The sequence below is a fragment of the Erythranthe guttata genome, chromosome 11 (genome assembly GCF_056151865.1).
Source record: "Erythranthe guttata isolate IM_541 chromosome 11, IM_541, whole genome shotgun sequence".
Taxonomy (NCBI): domain Eukaryota; kingdom Viridiplantae; phylum Streptophyta; class Magnoliopsida; order Lamiales; family Phrymaceae; genus Erythranthe; species Erythranthe guttata.
Window position 1 is genome coordinate 3,198,609 of NC_142543.1, and position 26,646 is coordinate 3,225,254.

Below are 26,646 nucleotides of genomic sequence, written 5' to 3' on the forward strand. Positions count from 1 at the left end.
CAGTTTCCGGTGACCGTCATTGTGGTAGGTTCCTATTTGTCTTTAAATTTTAAATCTTAGTTTAATTCCGTTGAGTTTGAAATGAGAAATTTAGGGCTCTGGCAAGAACTAAATTTCCGGTGACCGTCATTGTGGTAGGAACCCCCCCTTTTTTTTTTTTTTTTAATAATTATACCCAATTATTTCTTTGTTGTATATATATATATATATCTGATTACTCCTTATTTTTCAACCTTGTCAGTAACGTTTCTTATTCGGCATTGAGAAGCACAACAGATTCAATCCCCCATCGCAAACATTACTGCTTCCGTTAACTGCCATTACCCACAGGTATTTGCTTCGCTATTAATACGAAAAACCAGGTTTGATTTCACACAGGCTGAATATATGCCACTCGTATACTACAAATGTTTTTTACTTGTTCAACACAAGCTGTTTAATGTAGCTTATTTAAGATGTATAATATAAATTATGCACGTACTAACATAGGTGACCACTGAACGACTATCAGTTATGTTCTTACACCATACTAAATAAACCGGAGATTGTGCACACAATATGTATGTACTGAATACGCGAATAATATGAGGTATTGCTCTCAATGTAGGAAATTGTGGCCCTGCGATGGATTTTTCAAAAAAGGAAGAAGATGTTGTTGTTTTACATCAACTCATGTTTAATCTTCGGCTGTTTTTCTTGATGTCCGTTCACATATTTAGTAAAAAAAATCGTCGTCAGTTGTCTTGCCCTCAAAATAACACCCAAACTTACAGTTTAATAGGACGAACACCTTCACACCTTGACTACTTGCGTTCCTTAGTTGGGTTGAACGATGTAACATGTCGTGATAATCTTAGAATGAACATACAGTCCTTTTACCGGCTGTGTTATATTTTAGAAAATGTGGGCAGTCTTAAAGAAAATAGAAATGTGTCTATACCAGAGCAAGTCGCAATGTTTCTTCAAATTTTAGCCCATCACACAAAAAACGTTGTTGTTCGGAGTCATTTTAAGAGATCTGGGTACACGGTAAGCAAACACTTTAACAGCGTTCTACTGGCCTTACTTAAGTTACACGAAATGCTACTGATTACACCAAAACCCGTCGACGAACTTTGTGAAAATGAGCGCTTTTCGCATTTCAAGGTAACATAATAAAATATATTATGTCAATGTTGTCTTACACAGCTGTTATTTGTTTAAATAACTACATTATTATGGTGATTATTTATTAGGGATGTCTCGGTGCACTAGATGGGACGTACATAGGGTGCCGGGTTCCTTATCTTGATAAACCAAGATACAGGAATCGCAAGGGCAATGTGTCGATCAATGTTCTAGCTGTTTGTGATGATAACATGAATTTTATATACCTACTTACGGGTTGGGAAGGGTCTGCAGCCGATAGTAGAATACTTCGTGATGCAGTAACCCGAGACAATGGTCTTCGAGTCCCCACGGGTAAGTATTAGTTGGTAGAGTACCAAATAAAGTCAAATAGTTAACATAGTGCCAGAATGTAGGATCCGCACTGTAGTTGATACCACCTTTAGTAAATCATTCACCTTTACAGGTAACTACTACTTGGTTGACAACGGTTATACGAACGGGGAAGGTTTTTTGGCACCGTACAGAGGTTGTAGATACCACCTCGATGCATATGCAAACGGTCCAACCGCACCTAGGAATTTTAGAGAATTTTTTAACATGAAACATGCCAAGGCAAGAAACATCATCGAGCGGGCTTTTGGCCTTTTGAAGTCACAATGGGCCATATTACGTAGTCCAGCATATTATCCCATCAAGGTTCAAAATAGGATCGTAATGGCGTGTTGTCTCCTACATAATTTTATACGCACGACCAACGACTTTGATCCAGAAGAGGAAACTTTAGACGAATTTTCGAGGAAAAATCCAGGCATTATTAACGGCGAGGATTACATCAATACTGTTGAGACTTCGGAGGAGTGGACGAACTGGCGAGATACAATTGCGATTAACATGTACAATCAGTGGTTATCGTCTCGATAGTATACATTTAAAAATAACAATCAATTCCGTACTTTAAATGTATTTCATTGTTTGAATTTACGATTGCAACATGGATACTAATGTGTCTTGCATTTGTAATGCTTTATTGTTCCCATTTGTACGTATTGTGATGTGAACATTATTTATGTAGTTACAATGGCTGTTTTAATTTGCATTTAATTCAGGTAATATGGAAAGTACTGGTGCTCCGAAAAAATGCAATTCAAGCAAAAACTGTGTCTCCAACAGCAGGCGCTGTTGGACAGTCCTCGAAGAGCAAACGTTAATTTTAGGTTTGAAAGATATTGTGTCAAGAGGTTGGAAATGCGAAAATGGCTTTAAAACTGGTTATTTAGGTACCCTTGAACAATATATGGTTCAAAAATTTCCCGGAACCGATCTTAAGGCCTCTCCCCACATCCATTCGAAGATACATGTGTGGAAAAAACATTATGGAGCATTAAGCACCATGTTGTCAAGGTCCGGCTTTGGTTGGAACGACTCAAACAATACCATTGACGTCGTTGATGACCAAGTGTGGCAAGATTACATTAAGGTATTCTTTTGTCATACTAAATTCATATCCATTCTTCGAATTTGGAATTTTTTCATAATTCTCTAAACTTCTTGCTGCTGCTGCTCCGTGTTTGCACGTAGACCGATGTTAACGCCCGTTCTATGCGGTACAAATCATGGCCGTTTTACAAGGATTGGACTCAAATATTCGGTAAGGATCGTGCCACGGGGGAGCATGCTGAAGCATTCACTGAGGCCATTAATGATTTGGTTTCGAACTCCAACAAAGGGAAAGAACACATGTCCAACGATGATGACGAAGTTCCTCAGCTGGATCCGTCAAATGCAGACAGTTACTCTCAATACATGTCCTTCAGCCGGGCTGATGAAGCAACCTCCACAAAGAGTAAATCAAAGACTAAAAAGCGATCACGTAGTGACCCCAACGATGGTGGTTACGCCGAGATGGCTTCAAAATTCTTCGAGAAAATGGAGGCACAAATGGCTGAATTAGTGAGTCGCATGGGGTTCGAGAAAGATGTGTCGGCAGCTAGGAAGCAAGTTTTTGACGCACTAGCCAACATGCAACACCTTACCTTTGAGGATAGGCTTAAAGCAACTTCTCGCATTTGCGATAACCCCAAAGATCTTGATATATTCTTTTGCTTGAGTGATGATCACAAGGCAAATATGGTGCAATTGATATTGGACGGGCGTTACTAGTAACACATTCACGAAGTGTACTCCTTTCAGATTTTTACAACTGTCGTGTGTTTAATTATAAACTACGAACTAGGTTGTTACATTTCATATTATAATGTGCTTTAGTAAACGATGGTATTTCGAGAACAAATTTATATTAGGTGTCTATTAATTTTGTTTAACTATAAATATGTTTCCGTGCCATAATTTACTTACCAATTGATGTTTAGTTATCTAGTATTGCCATAATTTACTTACCAATTGATGTTTAGTTACTAAATGCCAAATTACAAATTAAAATAATGAATACATCAGTAACAAATCATACACAATTTATCAACATTACAAATTACTTAGACAGAAGATTCTTAACATCCGTTCGTTTAGTTGATACTTCCATAATTAGCATACAAAAATATAATACATAGATATATATATTATAGCCTGACTACACACGTTTTATATAACGTGCAGTACATATTAATTATACAAATAACAATGCATAAACCACACCGTAGATTCTAATGCACAAAACGTCTAGTACTTAAACTTGAGGGCAGACATAGAACAAATTATTTTTTTGTTGGGGTTAAGAACTCAACTGTAGTAGGCTTGTTTGAAGCCGTTGAGCTCTTAGGAGTTCCAAAAGGTTTGAATTTCCTCATGCTTCCCGTTTTAGACCGTAAAATAGAGCTTCCCCGAAGATCGTCGAAAGTGTCGGTATAGTGGGAGTTTGCCGTGCTAACCTCGGTGTCTCTTGATCCTTCAGAATCAGACACATAGTTAAGATGGTTGAGCATGTCGAAATCATTGTTCTCGGAAGAACTCGATGAAATATTTATTACGGTATGTGGGTCATTACTGTTTGGGTAAGCAAATTCTTGCTCGGCAAGCATCTCAAAAGCCTGAGCGTTTAGCCCTAGACGATCCTCATGCATAGCATGGTTTGGAAAACCAGATCCTTCACCTGTTTGAGGTTGTGCTTCATCGTCGTCCGATACCACCACAATAGATTCTTCAGCCTCATTCGGGTTTTGCACAGGCTCTGCTCCGAAAATGCACTTTAATGCATTGTACTTGGGCTCCCCGGCGTGGCGGTAAAAAAATGCAAACTTACTAGTCTGCATATTCGTGAAATAATCAAATTTATTTAGGTTGAATAAGTAACTAAGTAAAACGTAAACATGAAAGACAAAATAAAATAGTATAATTATTTTTAGCCACGCTTATGAAAACCTTCAAAATATGATCCCAAATCTCGGAGGATGCTGAAACGATGTTGGTTGTAGAATTGTAGCGAACACCTTCCTGAGCTAGAATCCAGTGAAAGGTGGTGAACCTTTTGCGTAGCAACGTCATCTTTTTCATCAAGTGCTTGTAAGAGAAGAACAAGTTGAATTTAGTTTGAATACCTTCTTGACAACTGAATAGGGCAAGCGTATTTTTCCCGTCACGTTTGAAACAGCCCCGTAACGATTCCATGCACAACAGATCAACGAAATAATCATCGATCTTCTCACTCCAGTCCAACTCGTACATAAAATCTTCGCGCCTAAAAATGGGCTTCTTCTTTGGGGCCATGGTTTTCTACTGTATTAGTGTGTTGGTAATGATTTGCTGCAGCCACACTTCACATTGGCTCCTACACAACCCAAATTTATACAAATAATGGAACCATACATAATGAAAAATAAATAAACAATAATTAATGATTGTAGGTATCGGTTATATTTCTTGTTCAATTAATGGCTGACAAGAATGTTGACAGAAAATATAGTGCACTCACTCTGACAAAATGTAAAAAGAACATGTCAACTACATATACAATCAGCCGTAATATTATTAAATGAACCGTGTTCAACAAATGAAATGGAGTAATAAACATAACAAATGAAATGGAGTAATAAACACAACGAAACCCTAGGCAACCTTCATTAATGTGTGCAAGCATACATCAATCTTTCTTACAAAAGTATTGAATGCTGTTCACATCTACCATCATTTACCACCATTTACATGGTTCAATAAACAATGATGAATTGAATTAAGTGTGATACATTTGAGAGAAGTAGCCGTCCAAGTCTTAATGGCTGCAATGAAGTGGTCCATTTAATGCATAGTAGTTGGTGAGTAGGTTGACCAATTGGAGCACCATTTAATGAGGAAATAAATTCGAAATTTGCTGTGAAAGTGTGACCTAAATTCTTCATATTCTGCTGCAAAGGAATATCAAAAGGAAAAAAAAAACCCTCCACATTTCAGAAGCAACTGTTAAGATCTTGTCATTCCATTTTCATTATTTCATTATCGAAAATCTGCGTTCTAAATCTTGTTAATACAGTTTAATGTTTTGAAGTTGTGTTTGTTATTCCATTGTTGTAGGTACCATGTCGAGGCCTCGAACAAGGAATCAACGTAGCTTGGAAAGAATAAACAATGCCGGATGGCCGTACGAGTACGACGAGTGTATGATCGACGCGGCTGCAACATTTGCTTCGGAGGTTGAAACATTGGAGGACCCCGAGGTGTACGAAGAATGCTTGTTCGAAGTCTACATCACTTTGTGCTTCCAATTCGCACGTAACTTCGACGACATTGCTACGAAGTGTAGGATGAACAGGCTTAGGAACCGGTACTTTGCCTTCAAAGATTACATTGCACAGGACGGGGTAACCTACGATGTTCGAACGGGATCGTTGACGGTGGACAGGAGCATGTGGCCACTGGATCGAAAGGTAAAACGAAACGTTTTTCGTTTTTTAACTGTTCTCGTATCGTATGTCCTTTTTTTTTAACTGATTTGAATGCATGCAACTCCTATTGACAAAATAAATGCTATCAAATAAAACGTGAACATTATGAGAGTGTTGGTACATGAAAGTGTATGTGGACTTTTATGGATTTTTATTTCGTTTCGATGATTGTTGTAATTACCGTGTGTTGGTAGATGAAAGTGTATGTGGACTTTTATGGATTTTTATTTCGTTTCGATGATTGTTGTAATTACCGTGTGTTGGTAGATGAAAGTGTATGTGGACTTATCATATGTTTTCGAATTCTGCATATGGAATTTTGTGGTTTGTGGTTTATGACAGTCCTTTGTTGTACATTTATTCAATATGTAAAAATCTTAATTTGTGAACCTTCAATATTTTTTATTAGTACTCGATCGTTTTATTCGATGGTTTTGATGTGTAGGAGACGGAGGAAGAGAGGACATTTAGAATCAACCGCTTTCCATTGTACGAAGATTGCCACTTCGTGTTTGACGTGAAACAGGCCCCGGAAGTCAAGTTTCGCGGGCTCGTGGGATATGATCCAGAACTTCCCCTCGTCATCGGCGATGAAGTGGATGATGATGAAGTTGTTGCTCCTCAGGTTGTTGCTCCTCAGCCAAATCCACCCCAAGTTGTGGATCCCCACTATGCGATCTACTTAGACGACCTTTACGATCGAATCCGAAACGAAGGTCGTGGGAACGTTGCTAACAACAACAATGCGAATGAAGAGGCTCGGAACGAGGGTAACGAACCAGCCGTCAGTTTCAGTGACGAAATTGAGGAAGCAAATGACTCCGACGGTGTTTAAAAGTTTGTTTGTCCATTTCCGTACTTTTTTAAAGACTCGTTTGTGTTTGATGTTTTGTTCAAAGACTCGTATGTTGTTTTGTTTTGTTTGTGTTCAGTAATTGTGGTGTAATGTAGTTTTGTTTTGTTGTTTGACGTCATTATGTTCATGTTAAAACACTCGTATTGGTAACTACTTTCGGGTGTTGTATCGAACATATTGAAGGGCCCGTGTTCCCTAATTTTCTAAGTTGCCAATTTGGTTTAGTTATGTGTATAACTATGATTATATGTGGATTTGTTTAATCTCTATTTCTAAAAAAATACTATACATCATTGAACGTTGACATCAATTGTTTCCGTAAATACCTATCTCATAAACATTTCGTATGCATAAACCCCACAGATATTACATGTCTCCAACTGTTTCAAACTTACGTTCCTCAACTGCCAAGATTTACTTAATTAATGAATCGAGCAAATAATGCAACATACAATATCTACAGCCCAAAACAACGTTAATAAATATCAAGATTGTTACGTTTTACAAGGACCAAACAATTCACAAAGATCCAAATTTAGTACATCATATTGCAGCATTGTCTACACCAAAAAAAACAACACAATAACAACGGAAATAACTGAAACTACACTAATTCCACAACGCAGGTAAGAGTTTGAGGGTCGCCTCGCCTCACCTGCCCCTGATGCCAGTTGATTCTCCAAATCAGCTATTTTCTGTACCAACACGGGAACCTCCAATGGTATTTGGGACTCAAGGGCATTAATTTTTTTTATCAGGCCAGGAATGATGCTTTTCGATCGCTCGCACATTGCCGGATCATACCAATAGAAAGCTTGGCAACCATGTACCTACACCATGAAATTGCAATACATCTAAATTCCCACATTAAGTTATTACATGTTTTACAAAAATGCAAACTTTCAACTACCCAAACCAATTGATGAAAAACAGTTTGCATCAGCACATCGGTGAAAAAAATGGACCCATTTACAGAGTTTTATATTGCATTTAAATTGCAGCAAGAACATGTATTAATCAAGTCCGATCTGCAGGGGGAGTATCGTAAAATTAGAAAAAAGTATGAAATTGGAAAAAAAATCAGTCAACATTAACACCGTTGGTCCGACACATCAATGGGTAAACATTCGTTTGAGACTCAGAAACACAAATCCAAACGAAATCAACAAACGGTTCAACGAACAATGACTCCAAAAACAATAATAAACATCAAATTACATGAACCTCAATCCGCTCATACCCGGTTTGCGCAACACTTAAAACGGCGCCCTGGGTTAGCCGAGGTCCAAGAAGTGTGTATGCGTAGTTGGTTTCCGCATTGACATAGATCTCCTTGCTGCCCAGTTGAATCGAAAAACCCCCCATTCTTAATGGTCGAACTCCGTCGCGAAGTAGTACTCCCAGCGCTCATGAGAACAAACTACAATACAACGGCAAACAGTCGATGAACAAGCTTTATGGCAGAAAAAAAAAACAAGATCGGAAGATAAGGTGTGGAGAGAGATTCATCGGTTTTTAAAAAAGGGGGAACTTCTTTGAAATAAAGAAGATGAAGAAGATGAATTAAAATAAGATATTTCAGGGGCAATGCAGTAATTTAACTAATTAACACACAATAATCCCGAAAGTCAGCCGAACAAAACATGTTTTTTTTTTTGTCAGGGATTATTTGTCTCGGGTGTATAACTCAAACCAAAGGAAGTATTAATCACTGTGAATCAACAATTTAGTCCCATATTACGTATCCCATCAATAGCTATCTATCCAAACTACCGAACCAAAAGGGCCCTTAGAATATATCTCCCTACTTCAACCAATGGTATAAATGAGGTGACACGATCTTGAGTTCTCTGACAGAGTCGAGCATCGACTCATTTTTAATTATTTATTGGCTCGTGAGTCAACTCGTCATTTTTTATTATAATAATATACAACAACAACACCAACAATAATAATATTATTGGACAAGAAATCCTTGTAGATTACCAAATCAAAGATAGTACTACACCTAAATTATGCTAATAATGTTGGAATTAATATGAGATGGAAAAAACTATGTAGTCAACGGTCAACATAAACTTAATATCTTTGCTTCATATTATGGTTCTTAAATATTAATTAGCCGTGGAATAAGTGATAATAGGTCAAGGTCACTGTATAACTATAGCTTAGCTCATCATTCTTTTAATTTTTATTTATTTTGTTAGTAACGAAGGAATCTGCCGCTCACCATATAGGTGTCACTGACTGGTTAACATACACTCTTGTATAATAGTTTCTAAATCATACGAGAAACGTGAACCACAAATTATTAGACTAACTATGTGTGACAAGCTCGATCTATATCGATCGTTGTCAACGGAATTCGAATCTGAGTCAATCGACTCAAACTCACTTATTCGACCTGCTAGACCATTAATTTACATTAATGATTAAGTGCCTCCAAAGAAGAGATTAATATATAATATACATAATGAGAGAGAGAGAAGAGAGAGAGATATGTGTTTTAACTTTTGATTAATGAAGTAATGAAGTAAGCTTTATTCTTGAATTAATGTCCCCACTCCACTTCCCCCATTCCCATGTACTCTCTCTCTCCTTTACATTTCTACTCCTTTTTCTTTCTTTCATTTCCACCACCACCATCATTACATTGACTAACGCCGCCGCCGACAATGTTCACCACCGGCCGCCGCTCATTCCTCTTTAACTTCTTTTCACTACTCTCCATCCTCCTCCTCCACCACCTCGGATGCTTCACCTTCTCTTCCCTCCACCGCCGCCGCCGTGATTCCTCCTCCACCTCCACCTCCACCTCCCTCTTCAAGAAGAAACTCACCCGCCCGCCAAAACCAGGCCTCGTCTCTTTCCTCCGCCGCCTCTTCTCCCCCTCCTCCTCCATCAACCACCACACCCCAACACATCCACCAACCTCCATCCCCTCTCCATCTTCCTCCACGCGCTCCTTGCGTCTGAACCCACCCCCACCCCCACCACCACCACCCACCAATCAGACACCACCACCACCACCACCAATCAAATACACCCATGCTCCGTCTGCGGCGAGATCTTCCATAACCCAAACCTCCTGAAGCACCACCAGTCCACAAACCACGCCGTCTCCGACCTCGTCGACGGCGAGAACATCGTCAGAATCATATTCAAAACGGGCTGGCCCGACAAGGCGAAGAGGCCCACCATCCACCGGATCCTCAAGATCCACAGCAGCCCCCGGATCCTGACCCGGTTCGAGGACCACCGCGAGTTCGTCAAGTCACGCGCCGCCGCCGCCAAAACGATCAAGCAGAGGGACGAGCGGTGCATCGCCGACGGAAACGAGCTGCTGAGGTTCCACTGCACCACCTTCATATGCGGCCTGGATTCCACCATCTGCAGCCACCAGTACTGCTCCGCCTGCGGGATTATCCGGACCGGATTCTCCCACAAGATGGACGGAATATCCACCATGCCGACCAGCTGGAAGGCTCACGCCGCCGTGCCGGAGGACCTCGAGGAGGAGTTCAGCTTCATGCACGTGAAACGGGCGTTGCTCGTTTGCCGGGTCGTGGCGGGTCGGGTCGGGTGCGAACCGGGTTTGGCTGACAAGACGGATCCCGGGTTCGATTCTTTGGTGGGCCAGGAGGATGATGAGCTGTTGGTCTTTAATCCTAAGGCTGTGCTTCCTTGCTTTGTCATTGTGTACACGGTTTGATTATTTATTTAATTAATTAATATATAGGTCTTTTTGTTATTTGTCAATTTTCTTGCTTTTTCTTTTCCTTTTTTTTTTTTTTTTTTTTTTTAAGGTTGTATATTAAGTGTTGTACTTATAATGAATAATCAATGCAATGTAATGTAATGTAATGATGAAAAATTATATAAAAGAATTTCAATCTTAGTGGTATTGTCGCATTGTCCTGTACGAGATGATCTAGCGGTTGAAGCAAGTGAATCTGCGTTGATTGACTGATGTTCGAATCCCTTTGCCAACAGTCGCTAGATCGAGGTTGTCACACATGATTCACCTTAGTGTGTTTTACGTCTCTCTTATGGTTTGCAAGATGTTATACCAAAATGTAAATTTACCCAATGCACTTATATGGTTGGCTGTAGATTTCTTCATTAAAACAGTGTGCTTTAATTGTGATGTAGGGGCTTGTTTAAAGTTAGATATGATGTGTGTTTTGCTAAAACTTTTACATTTATGCCACCAATTAGTGTGATTTATGATGATTAAAGACTTTAGTTAAAGCTATGTATACTTATATTTTATGAGATGTGATTGTTTAGTTGGAGTCACCCTCTTCTTCTTGTTTGTTAATTGTGACCTAATTATATGATCTATTAGTGATCTTCAACAAAATAATCACGGCAACATATGTACACTCGATAAACTCATTTTCGATACAATAATCATCTACAATTTACAATAAATGCGTGAGTTATTGTGCAATAGTCGTCGGCAAAATCAGATGATCAGAGATGTAAAATGTAAGTTGCATAGGACGACGAATATATGCAATTAACTCGACCTAAAAGATGTTAAGCAGAAATAATCGAAAGCTTGTGTTGTTAGAAGAGTTTTTTTTTTCCTAGTCTATCAATTAGATACCATTGTTACATATTATAAATAAATTTATAATAATAATAATAATTAAAAAAAAAAAAAAAAGATACTCCCACATTTGATTGCATTTGTCAGCAACTATTGACTGATAGTGAAGTGAGTTATTGTCCTAGAAATTCATTGGCCCATTTCCAAAAATAAATGTACTAGCTAATTTCTTGGTTTGCAGCAAGATCGGCAAGATAAGGACAACAAATCTATTATTACTGCACTGTATTAATAGTGTGATGTGTTTTAGTGGGGCCCCCCCAAATCAATTCCATGTTTAGTTGCTAATAAAACCACTAGTTTTCTTTATCTTTTGGATCTTAATAGTAATTTGTTGTCGACCAATTCACCAAGTCAAGTTCACAAATATCTGGATTCGGAAGTTACGGTTTCGTAGAATCTACATCTAGTGAAATACACCGTACAGTTTTACGTTATTGATATACACATAATAACGCTATCGAAGCATGATTTATAATTACTAAATGTGCCACTGAAGTTCAGACATAAATTTCTTTTATTCTACCCTACTGTAATATCATCTATGCCGATACCATGTTGAATGATAAATTTGTATCCGATTAACAAACTTGCAAAAATACTTGTTGGTAGCATTTTTTGGTCAAATCCATCCAGAAATAATTGCTCCTTTAACTATACTACAAACGCCACATTGACTGAAATCCTGCAATGGATAATTAACCTAGCGATTGAAATAATAGAGTTTGTGTCAAATAACTCGATTTCGAATCCTCTTTTTAATTGCGTCGAACGTGTTCACCCAGTGCACCTGTATGGTTGGTTGCGGGTTCTTTCCTTAAAAAAAAAAAATTAAATGGTATTTTAACTATATTAATGTTATTTTGACATCATCATTGAAAATCTGCAACGCTTGGGACTACTACCAAGTCCAACAAGTCGAATTTAAAATAAATTTGGACCGACTCCAATTGGGCCCAAATCGAATTTTATAATATAGTCCATTAGTCTCATCTAAAATTATGAAGAGTAAAATATACATGAAATAATATTTTTTTAATATTTATAATGTTCAATTTAATAGAGCTCTATCGGTATATATTTTTTTAGAGGGTCGGTATAAATTTTATTAAAAAAAATAATTCATTTTAGATATCTTGTCCATGTATTGATCATGCTATTATAATTGAAATCCATAACTATTTAAAAATTTAAAAATTATTTTTTATAAAAAAATCAAAAATTTGTAGGACATAATTACACATTTTAGCTACTCCAATTAGTAATTACAGTAGAACCTCGATAAATTAATACCCGATAAATTAATAACCTCGCTTAAATAATAAATTTTCCCGGTCCCGACTCGGGGACAACGTGCTAAATTAATAATTCGCTAAATTTATAAGATAATACACATTCGAGAAATTTAAGAAGCCCCATATAATATATAAATTAATAATGCATAAAAATAATTCTTAAATTACATGGTATAGTACATATTTTATAGATCTATGAAAGCTTAATACCATATAATTTAATTGTTGCTTGTTTCTTGTTGAAGTTAACATTACCATCAATCTCGTCTCTCACTTTTCTTAACATGGTTAAAATTTTCGGTATTGTTTTCTTATAACTCAACATAAAATCGTTATATACCATTGCTGCTTTAAGAGCTTCCGTTCGTGAAACGGGCTCTATAATGCATTGAACTAATGGTACAATGAATAATATACACGTAAAAAATTAAAAATGTATTTATTGAAAATAATAATAAAAGTAATTTCATAAATTAATAATTTATTAATTAATGTATAAATTAATAATTATTAATTTATCGATAAGTTAATATTTTGCTAAATTAATGAAATTTTGATGGTCCCAACTGTATTAATTTATAGAGGTTTAACTGTACATGGATATTGTGTTTAAAATTCAAATTGTATTTGATAGGAATATTCCGTCAAAGCTGTCAGCCGTTAACTGCGGTTAGATTCTTGACCGCAGCCAATCACGGATCCGTTAACGCGTTGAAATGACGGAAATGACCCCACCTTGTCCATATTTATTTATATAATCTGTATGCATTTTTTTTTACAGAGAGAAGGGAGAGGGAGAGAGAGAAAGAGAAAGCGTCGGTGGACAATTGATTTCCAATTCGATACATATAGAGAGAGAAAGAAAACCAGAACAAAATATTTAGAGAGAGAAAGAGTTGAAAATTCAGAATTCGGAAGGGGGCGCGGCACAGGAATCGCTTCATTCATCGGCCATCAACAAGCACAACAGCGCTCTCTCCCGAACATATGCGTATAGATGATTGTATGTGTATGTAGAGGAGAAATTTAGAGAGAGAAACAAATATTTTTATTTTTATTTTCGAGAAAAGAGGCGGCGGCCATGTCTGAATTGAGCGGCGATTCCGTCAGCCTCGACGTGGAGACGATTTATCTCGGCGGAAAGGTAATTAAAATTCTGTTACTTGAAATGCATTTCGTTAACTTTTTCCATTTCCGGCTAATTTCTAATTCCATTGCTACCTTTTTCTGTATGTAAAGTTAATTTTGTTTTAATTACTTTTAGATCTGCTTATTGTTTCTGTGAATTTAATATGTCATTTGCAGATAAAAGCCATATTTTTCTAGGGTTTTTTTTGTTTGTTAATTTTCCCCTAAATGGATTTCTTTCAATGTTTTTCAGAAAAAAGGAATTAGTATCTATCCATAAATGTATTTATTATCTATCCACTTCAACATATATTAATTTTTGTCTGATGCTGTAAATTTGATCAATATTCCCTAATTTATATATTAGCTGTTTTGTGATATCTTGTGTTTGGAGATTATATTCTATTGGATCTTTGGCGCTTTCTTGTTTACTTTGATTATTCGATGTCATTAATGAAAATTGATTAGTTATCTAGAGTATCTTGTGACACCTGCCACTTTCGTTGTTGATATAAAATTTATGAGTACAGGTTGGCTGTTTGTCTGTTTCTTTCACCAGTGGTTAGAAGCTGTAATTATCATGTTAGCATTCAATAATTGCAATAATTATATAAAATACTATTTTTCAGTGCCATACTTAAATTGGATTTTGGAGTTGACCTTCAACTGTCAAATGACTGCAAAAAAGGCTTATGTCTATTTAACCGATCATTTTCCGTTTTGAGGAGAAAATATTGATGTTGTCATGGCAGCTTACGATTAATATTAATATTCAAACATTAATATAAACGTTAATGGTGGATCTTTGCTTATTATTCTTAATTTATATTTCTCACTCAGGAGCACATTATACGAACTGGTAGCGGCTCTATATCCGTTATAGTTTATGGAGACCCCGAAAAGCCGGCTCTCGTCACTTATCCTGATTTAGCTTTAAATCGTGAGTCCTGTGCTCGACTTGGTTGTAGCCTATGTGCCTTTTTAATATGGTATTGTGTAATTTTAATTTTTTGTTTTCTCTCTCTACAATCGAGTAAACTGTCTTGTGCAATTTCCTGCAGATATGTCTTGTTTCCAAGGATTGTTCTTTTGTCCGGACGCTGCAGCTTTGCTGCTTCACAATTTCTGTGTTTACCATATTAGTCCTCCTGGACACGAGGTTTGTAAATTGGCCTACTTTGTGAATGATGGCACAGCAACGTTACGATTTTACCATGTTTCTTTGTTCATAAATCCAACTTGTTAGTACATTTTTTATTCCGATACTAGAAAATATAACTCACAGCAAATTTAAATGGACTCTGATAAGAGTTCTTGCAGTTGGGAGCTGCTGCAGTTTGTGCAAGTGATCCCGTGCCTTCTGTTGATGATTTAGCCGATCAAATTCTTGAGGTTCTCAATTATTTTAGGTAAATCATAATTTTGATTTTGCTGCTTGTGTCACCCCTATTTGCGTTGTTATTCGAAATCTGTTCCTAATAGCGGGAGTTTTAACTTTATTCAGGCTTGGGACAGTTATGTGCATGGGTGTAATGGCTGGTGCTTACATCCTCGCCTTGTTTGCTGTATGTTTTACTATCTATCTATCAGATTTAACTATTATACTTTTTTTTTTTTCGTTTTTCGTTTGACTGAGAGTTATGTCACCAGATGAAATATAGAGACCGTGTAATTGGTCTGATACTTGTTTCTCCTTTGTGCAAAGCTCCATCTTGGACAGAATGGATCTGTAATAAGGTATTGCATCTGTGTTTTTTCTATCAATATAGTATGCTTACATAATTTATAGTAATAATCATCAAAATTTAAGATTATGAATTCTGCAGGTGATGTCAAATTTGCTGTATTATTATGGCATGTCTGGTCTCTTGAAAGATTGCTTACTTTACCGGTACTTCAGCAAGGTATTCATTCTAGTATGTCATCATATTTATGAAAACGAGTCATTTCTTTTATGGATATCATCTTATTTCGAGTGTTCTTTTTCAGTAAGGTTCTTAGTTTTTCATAGTTTTATCTATTGTTGTATCAGAATGTTCGTGGTGGGTCCGATTTTCAAGAATCAGACATAGTTCAAGCATGTAGAAGAGTTAGTGCTTCAATATATTTACTTTCAAGAATCTCGGCGAATATATTTCTCGATCTTAAAATATGTGTGCTTTTTTTCTTTTATTTTCCTAAATTGAATTTTCCAGCTGCTGGATGAGAGGCAGAGCACAAACGTGCAGCGATTCCTTCAAGCAATAGATAGGTATGAAGAAGGGCTTAGATTGCAAACATTTCAGTTTTGCTATTTTCAAGAATATATATTTGCTCATATAAGATTGTTTTTGCCTATAAACAGAAGACCAGACATCACCGGTGGGTTGAAGAAGCTGAGGTGTCGAACCTTGGTATTCGTTGGAGATGAATCTCCTTTCCATTCGGAAGCTCTTCACATGGCCACCAATCTTGACAGAAGATACAGTGCCCTTGTCGAGGTATGCAATAAAATCTTCTATATTCCAAAATCTATTTTTTTATACTCGATGGATAATAGTAAAGATCATAACGGAAGATTTTAATTCGTTATAACTTATAACAGGTGCAAGCATGCGGATCAATGGTGACGGAGGAACAGCCACATGCAATGTTGATACCGATGGAATATTTTCTGTTGGGATATGGTCTACATAGACCGAGTAAGTTCAACGGCAGTCCAAGGAGTCCACTCAGCCCTACTTGTATTGCACCAGAGCTACTCTCCCCTGAGAGTATGGGATTGAAACTAAAACCGATCAAGACTCGCATTTCGTCACAAAGATAAGATTTTTTTTTCTTGTTCGTTGTCTTGTTAACTCTGTAAATTGGAATTTGTGATGATATTTTTTATTTTATTATTTTTTTTCGGGTTTGAAATGATTTAGGGGAATTTAGATATAGGAGAAGGAAGAAGGATAATTCTTTGTTGAACATAGGGTGGGAGTATAAGTATTGTAAGTATATTTGGGATCATTCATTCATTTGTAGTGAGAGTCAGTCAGTCATGAACTGTGGTTAGTTGATTTGAATTTAGTAATATGTAAATCTTGAAAGTGACATTTATTGATAAAAGACGAGAGAGATATAAATAAGACAGAGCAGCTGAGCTGGTGACTCTTGTTGCTCTATTTATTATCTGTCATCTCTCTCTCTCTCTCTCTCTCTCTACACACACACACACAGTGATGATGTCTTTTATGGGCATGTAGAGCAAAGCACATGGGAGCCAACTGTCTGTTTTGGGGTGGCATTTGCTGTAGAGAAACTGTTGATGCATAAGTCTAATATGTTAGGAGAAAAAAGTAAAGATAAGAAATATGGGTGCATGAATTTAGTGGTAAAACATGTATTGACAAACTTGAGTGTTTTGTCTGTTCATATCTTCCTTTCTCCTTTTATTAATAGTTCTGGAACTATTAAATATTTGAAATTAGGGTAAATTTCATTTTCCTCCTTGTACTTTGACTCGGTATCACTTTATCCCCTTCTACTCTTGATTGCATCAATTACCCCCTGCATTTAAATAATTGTTTCAATGCAGCCCTCGCAGTTAGTTGTACATTTGGCCTTAATACTGTTTTTTTTCTCTTTAGTAAACCTTAACACCGTTTGAACTAAGCTCTGAAATTACAAAAATGCAATCTCTCCCAGTTTAAATAATTATTAAAAAGACAAAAAAAATAATAATAAGAATAATAATAAAATAATAAAAAATTCAAAACAACGAGAAAATATAGCCCAACATTTATTTATTATTTAAACTGAGAGGGATGGTTTTTTTGTAATTTTAAGACTTAGATCAAATGGTGTTAAGGTTAAATGTCCGAAAACTAACGGCGAGAGCCACATTGAGACAACTTTTCAAGTACAGAGGGCAAATCAATGAAATTGAGAGTATAAGGGGGTAAAATAATATCGAGCCAAAGTATAGGGGAGAAAGTGGAATTTACCCTTGAATTTTACCCAAAGTTTCATAAATTATTCAATTTTGACAAAAACACAACTTTATGGAAAATTTCGTCCGTCACCGCCGTTGACTGCCGGTCTCCGGCTGACTCTTTTTTTTTTTCTTCCTGATTTTTCCGTCGATTTCTGACGTTGACTTTTTCGATTTTTTTTAATCGATGTGAATCAATGTTGTAATTTTAAAGAACAAATATTGTTTAATATTTGGTTTACCTTGCATATAATATGTGAAGGGTACACGGACATATAATATGTATAAATAAAAAGAGGGGATGTGATAAATGTCGTTTCAGTTGTAATAATGTTGTTTTGACTTCAAACGTGATTTTGACCGTTTTAAAGTTTGAATTGGGAAAAATTCAGAACATGGAATTTGTAGTTCTTTGAATTTGCTTTCTAATCTAACTTCAATCACCAAGATTGGATGTCAGTTTAGAAAGTTATGCATGAATCAATGAACACTGCCCACAACTTTGATGTTTTAAATTATGTAAAATTCAAAATGTAACTCATTCATGTGTAACTTTATCACCCGACATCCAATCTAGTTGATTCAAGTTGGATTGGAAAGCTAACTTAAAGGACTACGATATCCGTCTTTTGAATTTTGCCAAATTCAAATTAGAAAAGAGTCAAAATCATGTTTTAAGTCAAAACGATATTAGTAAAATTGAAACGACATTTAACATTTCAGATAAAAGAGGTACTCGTTACTAGCGAAGCCAGAATTTTAAATTCATGGAGGCCGATTACTTAAAAAAATTTATGGCCAATAATGGTACTATACACGATTTTATTTTTATTTGTATGGTACTATTTTATATATATATATATATATATATATATATATATATATATATATATATATATATATATATATATATATATATATATATATATATATATATATATATCAATACTAGTCTTCACCGGTGCGTTGCAAGGGATATTTTCATCATACAAATAAATATTTGATTTTAAAAAGTTCTTAAGATCAATGGTTGATGTGCAATACAAAGTAAAAGAAAAAAAAAATCTATTCCATATAAGTAAAGAATTAAACCAAAAGAGGTGAAAAAAACTAAATACCAGAGGTTTAATTTCCATCATAAAATTAACAATATCACTTTTTCCAGTCCATGCCCTTATATATTCTTCTCAGAAGTATCATATCCACTAGTCATTCAGCATAACAGCATAAACAAGAACCCATAAAAAAAAAAGGAAAAAAAGAAGGAAAGAAAAAAAAAAAAAAGAAAAAGAAAAAGCGGGAAAATGGAAATCTCCATTAGACATTATTAAAGTAAAGATGACAAAATAACACAAGAGAATCTGAACTTCAAGAGTAGAAGTCATCATCATATTATATAATCCGACCAATCAGATATATAAGAAGTATGATCCATGGACTCACCGGGAATCTCCTCATGCACCTTCGGCTGCTCCTTCCCTCCCACCAATCTCGCCGGAATCCCCACGGCGGTCGTCCGTGGCGGCACGTCCATCAGAACCACAGCCCCCGACCCTATCTTGGCCCCTTCTCCGATCAGCACATTCCCCAATATGGTGGCCCCTGCCCCGATCAACACCCCGTCTCCGATCTTGGGGTGGCGGTCCCCACCGGACTTGCCGGTGCCGCCCAGGGTGACGTGGTGGAGGATGGAGACGTTGTTTCCGATCACGGCGGTCTCGCCCACCACCACTCCGGTGGCGTGGTCGAAGAGGATCCCCTTGCCTATCCTGGCTGCAGGGTGGATGTCCACCGCGAACACGTCGGAGATTCGGGATTGGAGGGCTAGTGCTAGTGGCTTTCGGCATTGAGTCCACAGCTTGTGAGCCACTCGATGAGCCTACGGATAAAAAAAAAAAATTATGTGCAATAAGAGGAAATAAATTGAGAGGGGAAACGAGAAAAGGAAAGAGATATTGTAGAATCAGCAGTGAAGTGTGTATATATGCAACTATTGAATGAGAAGTGTGCATAAGTTTGAAAAGAGAACCGTGAATCGAAATTTAAGTCCGTGCTCATTTAGCACGTATACAAATAGAAAGAGGGATGATTCAATCTAGGGGTGGAAATCGGAGGGATCCGAATTAGCACTTTTGCTTTTGGAAAATTTCCAATTCCATTCAGGAAACTGGAATGGAAAAAATGTTCCAAAATCGGAAATTTTGGGACGGAAAAGCGGAATTTCTGAAATTCCAATTTCTTTTATCTTCTAGAATACAAAATTTATGATAATATTGATATTTTAAGTGTTATTTTCGGAAAATAGTCGAAATTTTCAGATATTAAAATCGAATCAGAATAGGAATTTAATATGTATTACAATTCCATTAAAAAAATCGGAAAATCGGATTTAGAAATTTAGGAATTCGGAATGAAAAATCATTCCAAAATCGGACAAATTTCGGATCGGAATTTCCGTATTTTTCTTCCAATTTCCACCTCTATTCAGTCTTGATGTATAAGACTTAACTATTATCGATCAAAAAATTAATGGTTGAGAACATATTTCTCTCAATAAATAAATGAAAAAAAAAATACAATTTTGAAGATCTCTTTCAGCAAAAAAAATAAATAATATATGTTTTGACTTGTTAAACAATAGCAGACAAAACCAGATAACTATCAGCCCACAGTATAATTTGAATGTTCATAGTGAGGAAAGTGGTGGAAATTAATTGAAAATTTAACCAACACACAATTTTTGAAATTAAGTGAAAATTAAAAACACGATTATGTTTAATTTAATAAAATAGATGAAAAATAACAATTAATAAAATATAGCAACAACTCAAAATTAATGTGTTTTGTGTACCTGGCAGGCGAGAAAACCCTTGAAATTCAAAAGGCAGTGGGAGAAGGAAATGCAGGCGGGGTCGCGAACACGGGCGGCGCGTAGGTCAGCGACGGTGGCGGAGCGGATGGCGGCGTCGGCGGAGAAGACGTTGAGGAAGATATCATAGAGTAGGGTGGACAGCAGCGTAGAGGAGCAGAGCTTGTTGCCCAGGTGGAAGGAGAGAGAGCGCTCCAATGAGGAGTGCGCGAGTATGGTGGAATACAAATAGCTGGCTAGAGCCGGCTCGGCTTCGGCGTCTCTCCGAGCCTCGGCTTTGATCTGTTCCCACAGCCACTTTTCTTCTTCCTCCGACCCCCGCGGCGGAGTTGGGTGGCGTAATTCTCCGGCTGGCATTGGTTGGGGGATCAATTAATTAATTGGACTTTTCTCTATGGTGGTGAGGCTTTTGTGAGTGGCTCGGTGATTTCATTTTAATGGCAGAATGCCAGAATCCAATTGCATCAAATTTTTGAATTTTTTATATGGAATTTGTGCAATATTTAATTTTATGCTATAATCTATTGACACCAAATTGAATTTTAATATATAGAAAATTAAATTGTATCAAATTTGATTATATCAAAATTTACGTGGCGTGCGACATAAAATCGTTATATAATATTTCGAATTCAAATGTGATCATATTGACCTTTCTGAATAATCATGCTTGAAATACTATACATTGTCCCAACCAGGGACGCACCCACAGATATGTCTTGGGGCATCCGCCCCTGCAGGATTTTTTTTTTTTTTTTTTTTTACCAGTTTTTTACTATTTTTTAATATTATTATATTATTATCTATTAATTTATATACTTTAGAGTAGGGCCGGAAAAAAAATACCGATTACCATATACCATGGTATACCAACCAAGGATTACCGAAACAACGGTTACCATTGTCTACGGTACGGTATTAGTACCGTACCATTACAATATGGTACGGTATTGGTATTGTATTTCTAATACCACGGTAATACCGTACCGTACCGCAATTTACATTTTAATCCGATTAATATATTTTTTTTCGATATTATTTTTTGTAATTCTATTTTGATTACTTTGAAGCTTATAAATGGCATCAATTATTTTTTCCTTAAGTTAGTGGTAGTGTATTTGTTTTTTTTTTCTTTCTACAAAGTTGAATTTTGTAATTGAACATATATGTTCTACTAAATTGTCTTTTATGTTTCTTATAGCCAACTAATTTTTGTTACATATGATGCATGAATATTTTATTCTTTTACCTAAATGTATGTATAGCATTAGTAAAGTATTTATTGTATGTAATAATTATTAAGTACAATCAAGTTCCTAACAAATACCTAGTTGTTCCATTAAACAACATTTACATTATCATGGTATATGTTCTTCTTTCAATGAAGAAAATTATGTTTTTTATTCTGATTATATACCGGACCTTCTTAGAAAATAAGATATAACTCATACAAGAGTAACTAGAACTATTTTCAATTATATATATATATATATATATATATATATATATATATATATATTCAAGTCATTTGTTCTTTAATCTTTGATGCATCACCAAGTACGGTAGAATACCACGTACCGATTGTACCGTACCGAAAATAACGGTATACCGAACATTGGTATACCGAACTTTTTGGTACGGTAACGGTATGAAATTTTTCAATACCGCAATGTACGGTAGGTACACGGTATTGAGCAAAATGTTTGGCAACCGTACCGAATCCACCCCTACTTTAGAGTTTAGCCTCAAAATTATTATTTTATACTTTTAGTCCGAAAAAATATTTCTACGACCCCACCCAAAATCTCCTCGGTCCGCCCTGATCGCAACTCCATTTATGGAATCACTTTAATATATCTTTTGCTTCCACACTTAAATACATACTCTTCAACCATTTGACATACAAATACACACAATTACGTATAAAAATACGAAATCTATCGAAAATGGTATGGAAATTGAAAAATAACTAGTGGAACGGGTAAGAATCGAAGTATAAAATTGAATTCGTGCAATTTTTAAGTCGAAGGAGTAACCATCAATTAGACCATATATATGTACAACTACACAATATAAACTTCACAAATTGTGAACCAAAATTAAAGTTGCATTAGGGGAATGCATGCAACAATTAGGTTTTATGCATCCCTCTTGTGTGTGTTTTTCAATCCTTTGATTTACGAAAACCACGAATCGTCTTTTTACGTCTCAAAAAAGTACGATTGTCTTTTGTTGTTCCCGATACATAAAACGGGTAGTGAATTTAGTAAATTGGTTGAACAAATTAATTAGTGAAAATACGGAAAGATTAGCCGAGGCAAGTTGACTCTGTCCTTAAGACGAAATTTCCCCGCAACGGTGCTAACGGATTAAATGGAAATCGTCTCCCAAGATACAACGGCAAAACTTGGAATAGGAGCACTCCAAATCCCAAGTACGACGAACTGTACTTTGTGTAGAACTTTTGGAGAGAATCTGTGAAGGGTAGGCTTAATATGTAGTAGGCTTGTTTTTGGATTGAAGTGTTGAATTTTGGGAAAGTTAGGGTCTATTTATAAGGTTCGAAAAGTAGTGTCTTTTGGAGAAAAAAAAGGTACCTTTTGTTTGAATGGTTGCACCATTTCGAGTTGAGCCAATTGGGAGTGGTTGCATCATTTCGAGTTGAGCCGAATGGTTTGCATTGGTTCGGCCGCACCAATTCAGACCAGTCAGACCAATCGAGATGGGCTTCGAGTAATAAGGGCCCAATGGGTTAAAAGCCCATGATCTAATGTTTTTGGCCCGTCCCAATAATTTGATATATATTCAGCTCAGTACTTCTCTACTTTTCCAATGTGGGATAACTCAAAATCCCACTTTCCTTATATTTTGGACTAGTAATTTTTTCATTCACCACAAAATTGGTTCTAATCCAAAATTCATTATATACTCAATTAGACCGTACAATAACATTGATAAAAAATTGTTCATGACTCAATTTTTAACCAATTTTCCCAACAATCCCCCACATGAATGAAAACGAGGGCGTCGATTCTCTCTAGAGTTCCCGCGAATAGTATTGCATCGGGATAGGTAGCATATAGCTTTGAACCTTCCGTAGTGGAGTTACATCGGATTTACTAGGCTGAGTAGTGAACGCGATGTCTTGAACTGTCAGCCGTTCGTGTAAACCAAGACAATGTAACCCACACAATACTATTCTCACATTTCCTTAGTTCTCATGATTGTGTCCGTTTTGGCCATGGACACACATCTTGGATTCATAAGTGTTTGTCAAGTTTTTGAAGCGGCCCTCACTTCATACACTTACATAGGTGATCTCCTATTAAAGGTATCCTGCCAATACCTCACCTTTTGTTATAAGGTTTTGGAATTATTAAAAGCTTTCGCTTATCCTTTACCCTCTCTGCAGGCAGCACTAATGTCTATTACGGGAATGAGTTGGAAATATATTATTCCATAGGAATATATACTCCTTAGTGCATCACTGAACTTTCTTAGCTTAGTTGTCCCTTTTGAACCAGTTCTTGGGATCTCCAGTCAGCATGGTTGGGTTACCACCAAGATTGTCCTTAATTTATGGGTTTTAATCTCACTCCCCTAGACAAGCAATATGTTTGATCTCTTTAGTTGACTTTTAGTCGCGGATCCGCTATTAACCATTGAAATGTTATATTATTTCTTTTGAGATCAATTGTCTAATGGTCTTATGTGTACGAGTGTATCGATACTTGCCATTATACATGTCGTTTGTGCCCTTAACGTAACCGATTGGTTATCACAATTTATTCATAATTGTAGACACCGACTTAGTCCAACACGGAACACCCTCCAATAATTTTATGAAGTTTATTCAACTTCTTTTCTAACCTTATCTCAAGTTATACATTCGAATTCGACCATGAATCGAGCTATTCAATTTAGTTTGAGGATTTCCAAGATACATAATCTTAGTGGACTCATACATCCAATGTTCTTTCCTAATACAATTGGATATTTTCTTTAATGTAATCCATTTAAAGGCGATACTTAGATTACCTAAGAACCCTTATAATATCATTGAATGATTATTTATTTTGGAATTACATATTTACTAGTTTGCAATTCATTATGCTGCCAAACTATCCAAAAATATTTGTAATTGAACCATTGTTCATCATTATTTTTGGCAAGGTAAACCCTTGGTCTTTAGATAACTAGATCAATTTTCTAGTAGTGTCTCAACATGAGACTTTCAATAAGACTATCTTTGTCTTAGTGATTTTAATCTATACGATTACATCGTCTAGACCCTTCGTCTTTTGACATCAAAAATTTTATTTTTACTTTTCCAATATTTTCTCAACGTTCAAAATAGTATCATGATCACTATCTCATGATTATAATGTCGTCTATAGACATATACTTCCATGTGCTTTTAATATAAACACACTGGCTACACTCGTTATTACGAGAATTACTAACACAATTTTATCAAATATTACTTCAGAATATTTTCATAGTTATTTAATTTAGCTTGATATTACAATGTTATAAATAATCAAGATTTTCCATAGCTATTTAATTTAGCTTTATTGGACCACCCTTAATCATTCCTTTGAATAGTCCATCAAAACCTTAATGGTTTACTACTTGGAAGAAGACAAACTAACTTCCACGTACATTCTTCCAATGTAGACGATATTTCAATAATTGTCCTTTGTTCATTTTATAACTCATAAATTATAAAATCAAATCAAAATCAAACATATTGATTTTCTTTGTCATCTTGTTGTATCTTGGTTGTTCATCACTTTGATGATTTACCAATCACACATATTTTAACTTGGTTGTTCATCACTTTGATGATTTACCACTTAGACATTTATTAGTTCTCTTATTTAGAACTTATTTATTTTCTTATTTTACAAGAAAGATATAATGTAATTTGCATCAAGAATGACTATCTTATGCACAATCATTATTTACATATTCAATGAATATGCTTAAGTATTTTATCACTTAACTATACTAGGCGTTATATATTAACTTAGGTACTTTTTTTTACCTTTGCCTAAACACCCCCACATTTCTAAATATTTATGTGGTTAGGGTCTAAAGACACCCACATTTCTAAATATTAATGTGGTTAGCTCGGGATAAAGACCCCCACACATTCTAGAGTATGTATTCTAGAATTTATCAATATGATATTCATAAACTTTTTCCAAAGTTTTAGTTCTCATTTCTTAATTCATTTGTCAAAGTTGGCACTTTCCAACTTTCATTCACATAGCATTTAAATGCTTTGAGATCCTTATTTTTATTTTTATTAATAAGGATACAACATATAACAAAATACATCTTCTTTTGTTAGAAAAATATATTGGATCACCAACATATTTATTTACAAAGTATTGTATTCTTTCTCTCAAGAAAGCACAGAAAGAGAAATCTTCTCAAGATACTTAAATCTTGTCAACAAATCAGATTTCTTCATTTTCCTCAAAAGAGAAAACCCGTCAAGATACTTAAATCTTGTTAATAAACAAGAGAATATTATTCTCTTCAAATGGTGGTTGATCTCCACTATTCAATATTAACGTTAGAATATACAAATTCTAATTTTAATCGTTCATAATTTAGGATTGTATGTCCTAAACATGCCGTTCAAAATTCAGCCAAATCCAACGATTTAATTCTACAAAACAAGCTCTTAAGTAAATTGCTCGAATTTTATTTCAACAAAGCATTCATTGTTGTTTACAATTATTTCGGATGTTTGGAAATCAAAATCCGATCTCATCCATTCACATTGTAGATCATCACATTGTAAATGTGATATCAAAAAATCAAATTGAACCAACGATTCGATCTTCTCTTATGTTCTTGAGACACGAACTACTCATGTGCTCTCATGAATTGAGCTTCTCTTTCTTTCTAT

The 26,646-nt window shown here is 35.8% G+C and overlaps 3 protein-coding genes and 1 pseudogene across 3 annotated transcripts; 3 read left to right on the forward strand and 1 right to left on the reverse strand.

Moving 5' to 3' along the window:
• The first annotated feature begins 5,454 nt into the window (after positions 1–5,454).
• On the forward strand, positions 5,455–7,082 carry LOC105970823 (uncharacterized). The gene is made up of 3 exons (XM_088825448.1): positions 5,455–5,519; positions 5,632–5,984; positions 6,448–7,082. Exons 2-3 carry the CDS (start codon positions 5,637–5,639, stop codon positions 6,835–6,837), a joined length of 738 nt encoding a protein of 245 aa, XP_088681574.1. The 5' UTR covers positions 5,455–5,519; positions 5,632–5,636; the 3' UTR covers positions 6,838–7,082.
• A 2,308-nt stretch (positions 7,083–9,390) lies between these two features.
• On the forward strand, positions 9,391–10,763 carry LOC105965417 (uncharacterized; annotated as a pseudogene).
• Positions 10,764–13,544: 2,781 nt separating this feature from the next.
• LOC105965537 (protein NDL1) lies at positions 13,545–17,059 on the forward strand. The gene is made up of 11 exons (XM_012990095.2): positions 13,545–13,912; positions 14,737–14,836; positions 14,958–15,055; positions 15,217–15,305; positions 15,401–15,461; positions 15,547–15,633; positions 15,723–15,800; positions 15,929–15,985; positions 16,092–16,147; positions 16,241–16,376; positions 16,481–17,059. The coding sequence occupies exons 1-11, from the start codon at positions 13,850–13,852 to the stop codon at positions 16,700–16,702; spliced, it is 1,047 nt and encodes a 348-aa protein (XP_012845549.2). The 5' UTR covers positions 13,545–13,849; the 3' UTR covers positions 16,703–17,059.
• A 1,884-nt stretch (positions 17,060–18,943) lies between these two features.
• LOC105965556 (serine acetyltransferase 5) lies at positions 18,944–21,361 on the reverse strand. Its single transcript, XM_012990119.2, has 2 exons — positions 20,706–21,361; positions 18,944–19,733 (listed from the first exon to the last, which is right to left on the reverse strand). Exons 1-2 carry the CDS (start codon positions 21,078–21,080, stop codon positions 19,242–19,244), a joined length of 867 nt encoding a protein of 288 aa, XP_012845573.2. The 5' UTR covers positions 21,081–21,361; the 3' UTR covers positions 18,944–19,241.
• Between the last annotated feature and the right edge of the window lie 5,285 nt (positions 21,362–26,646).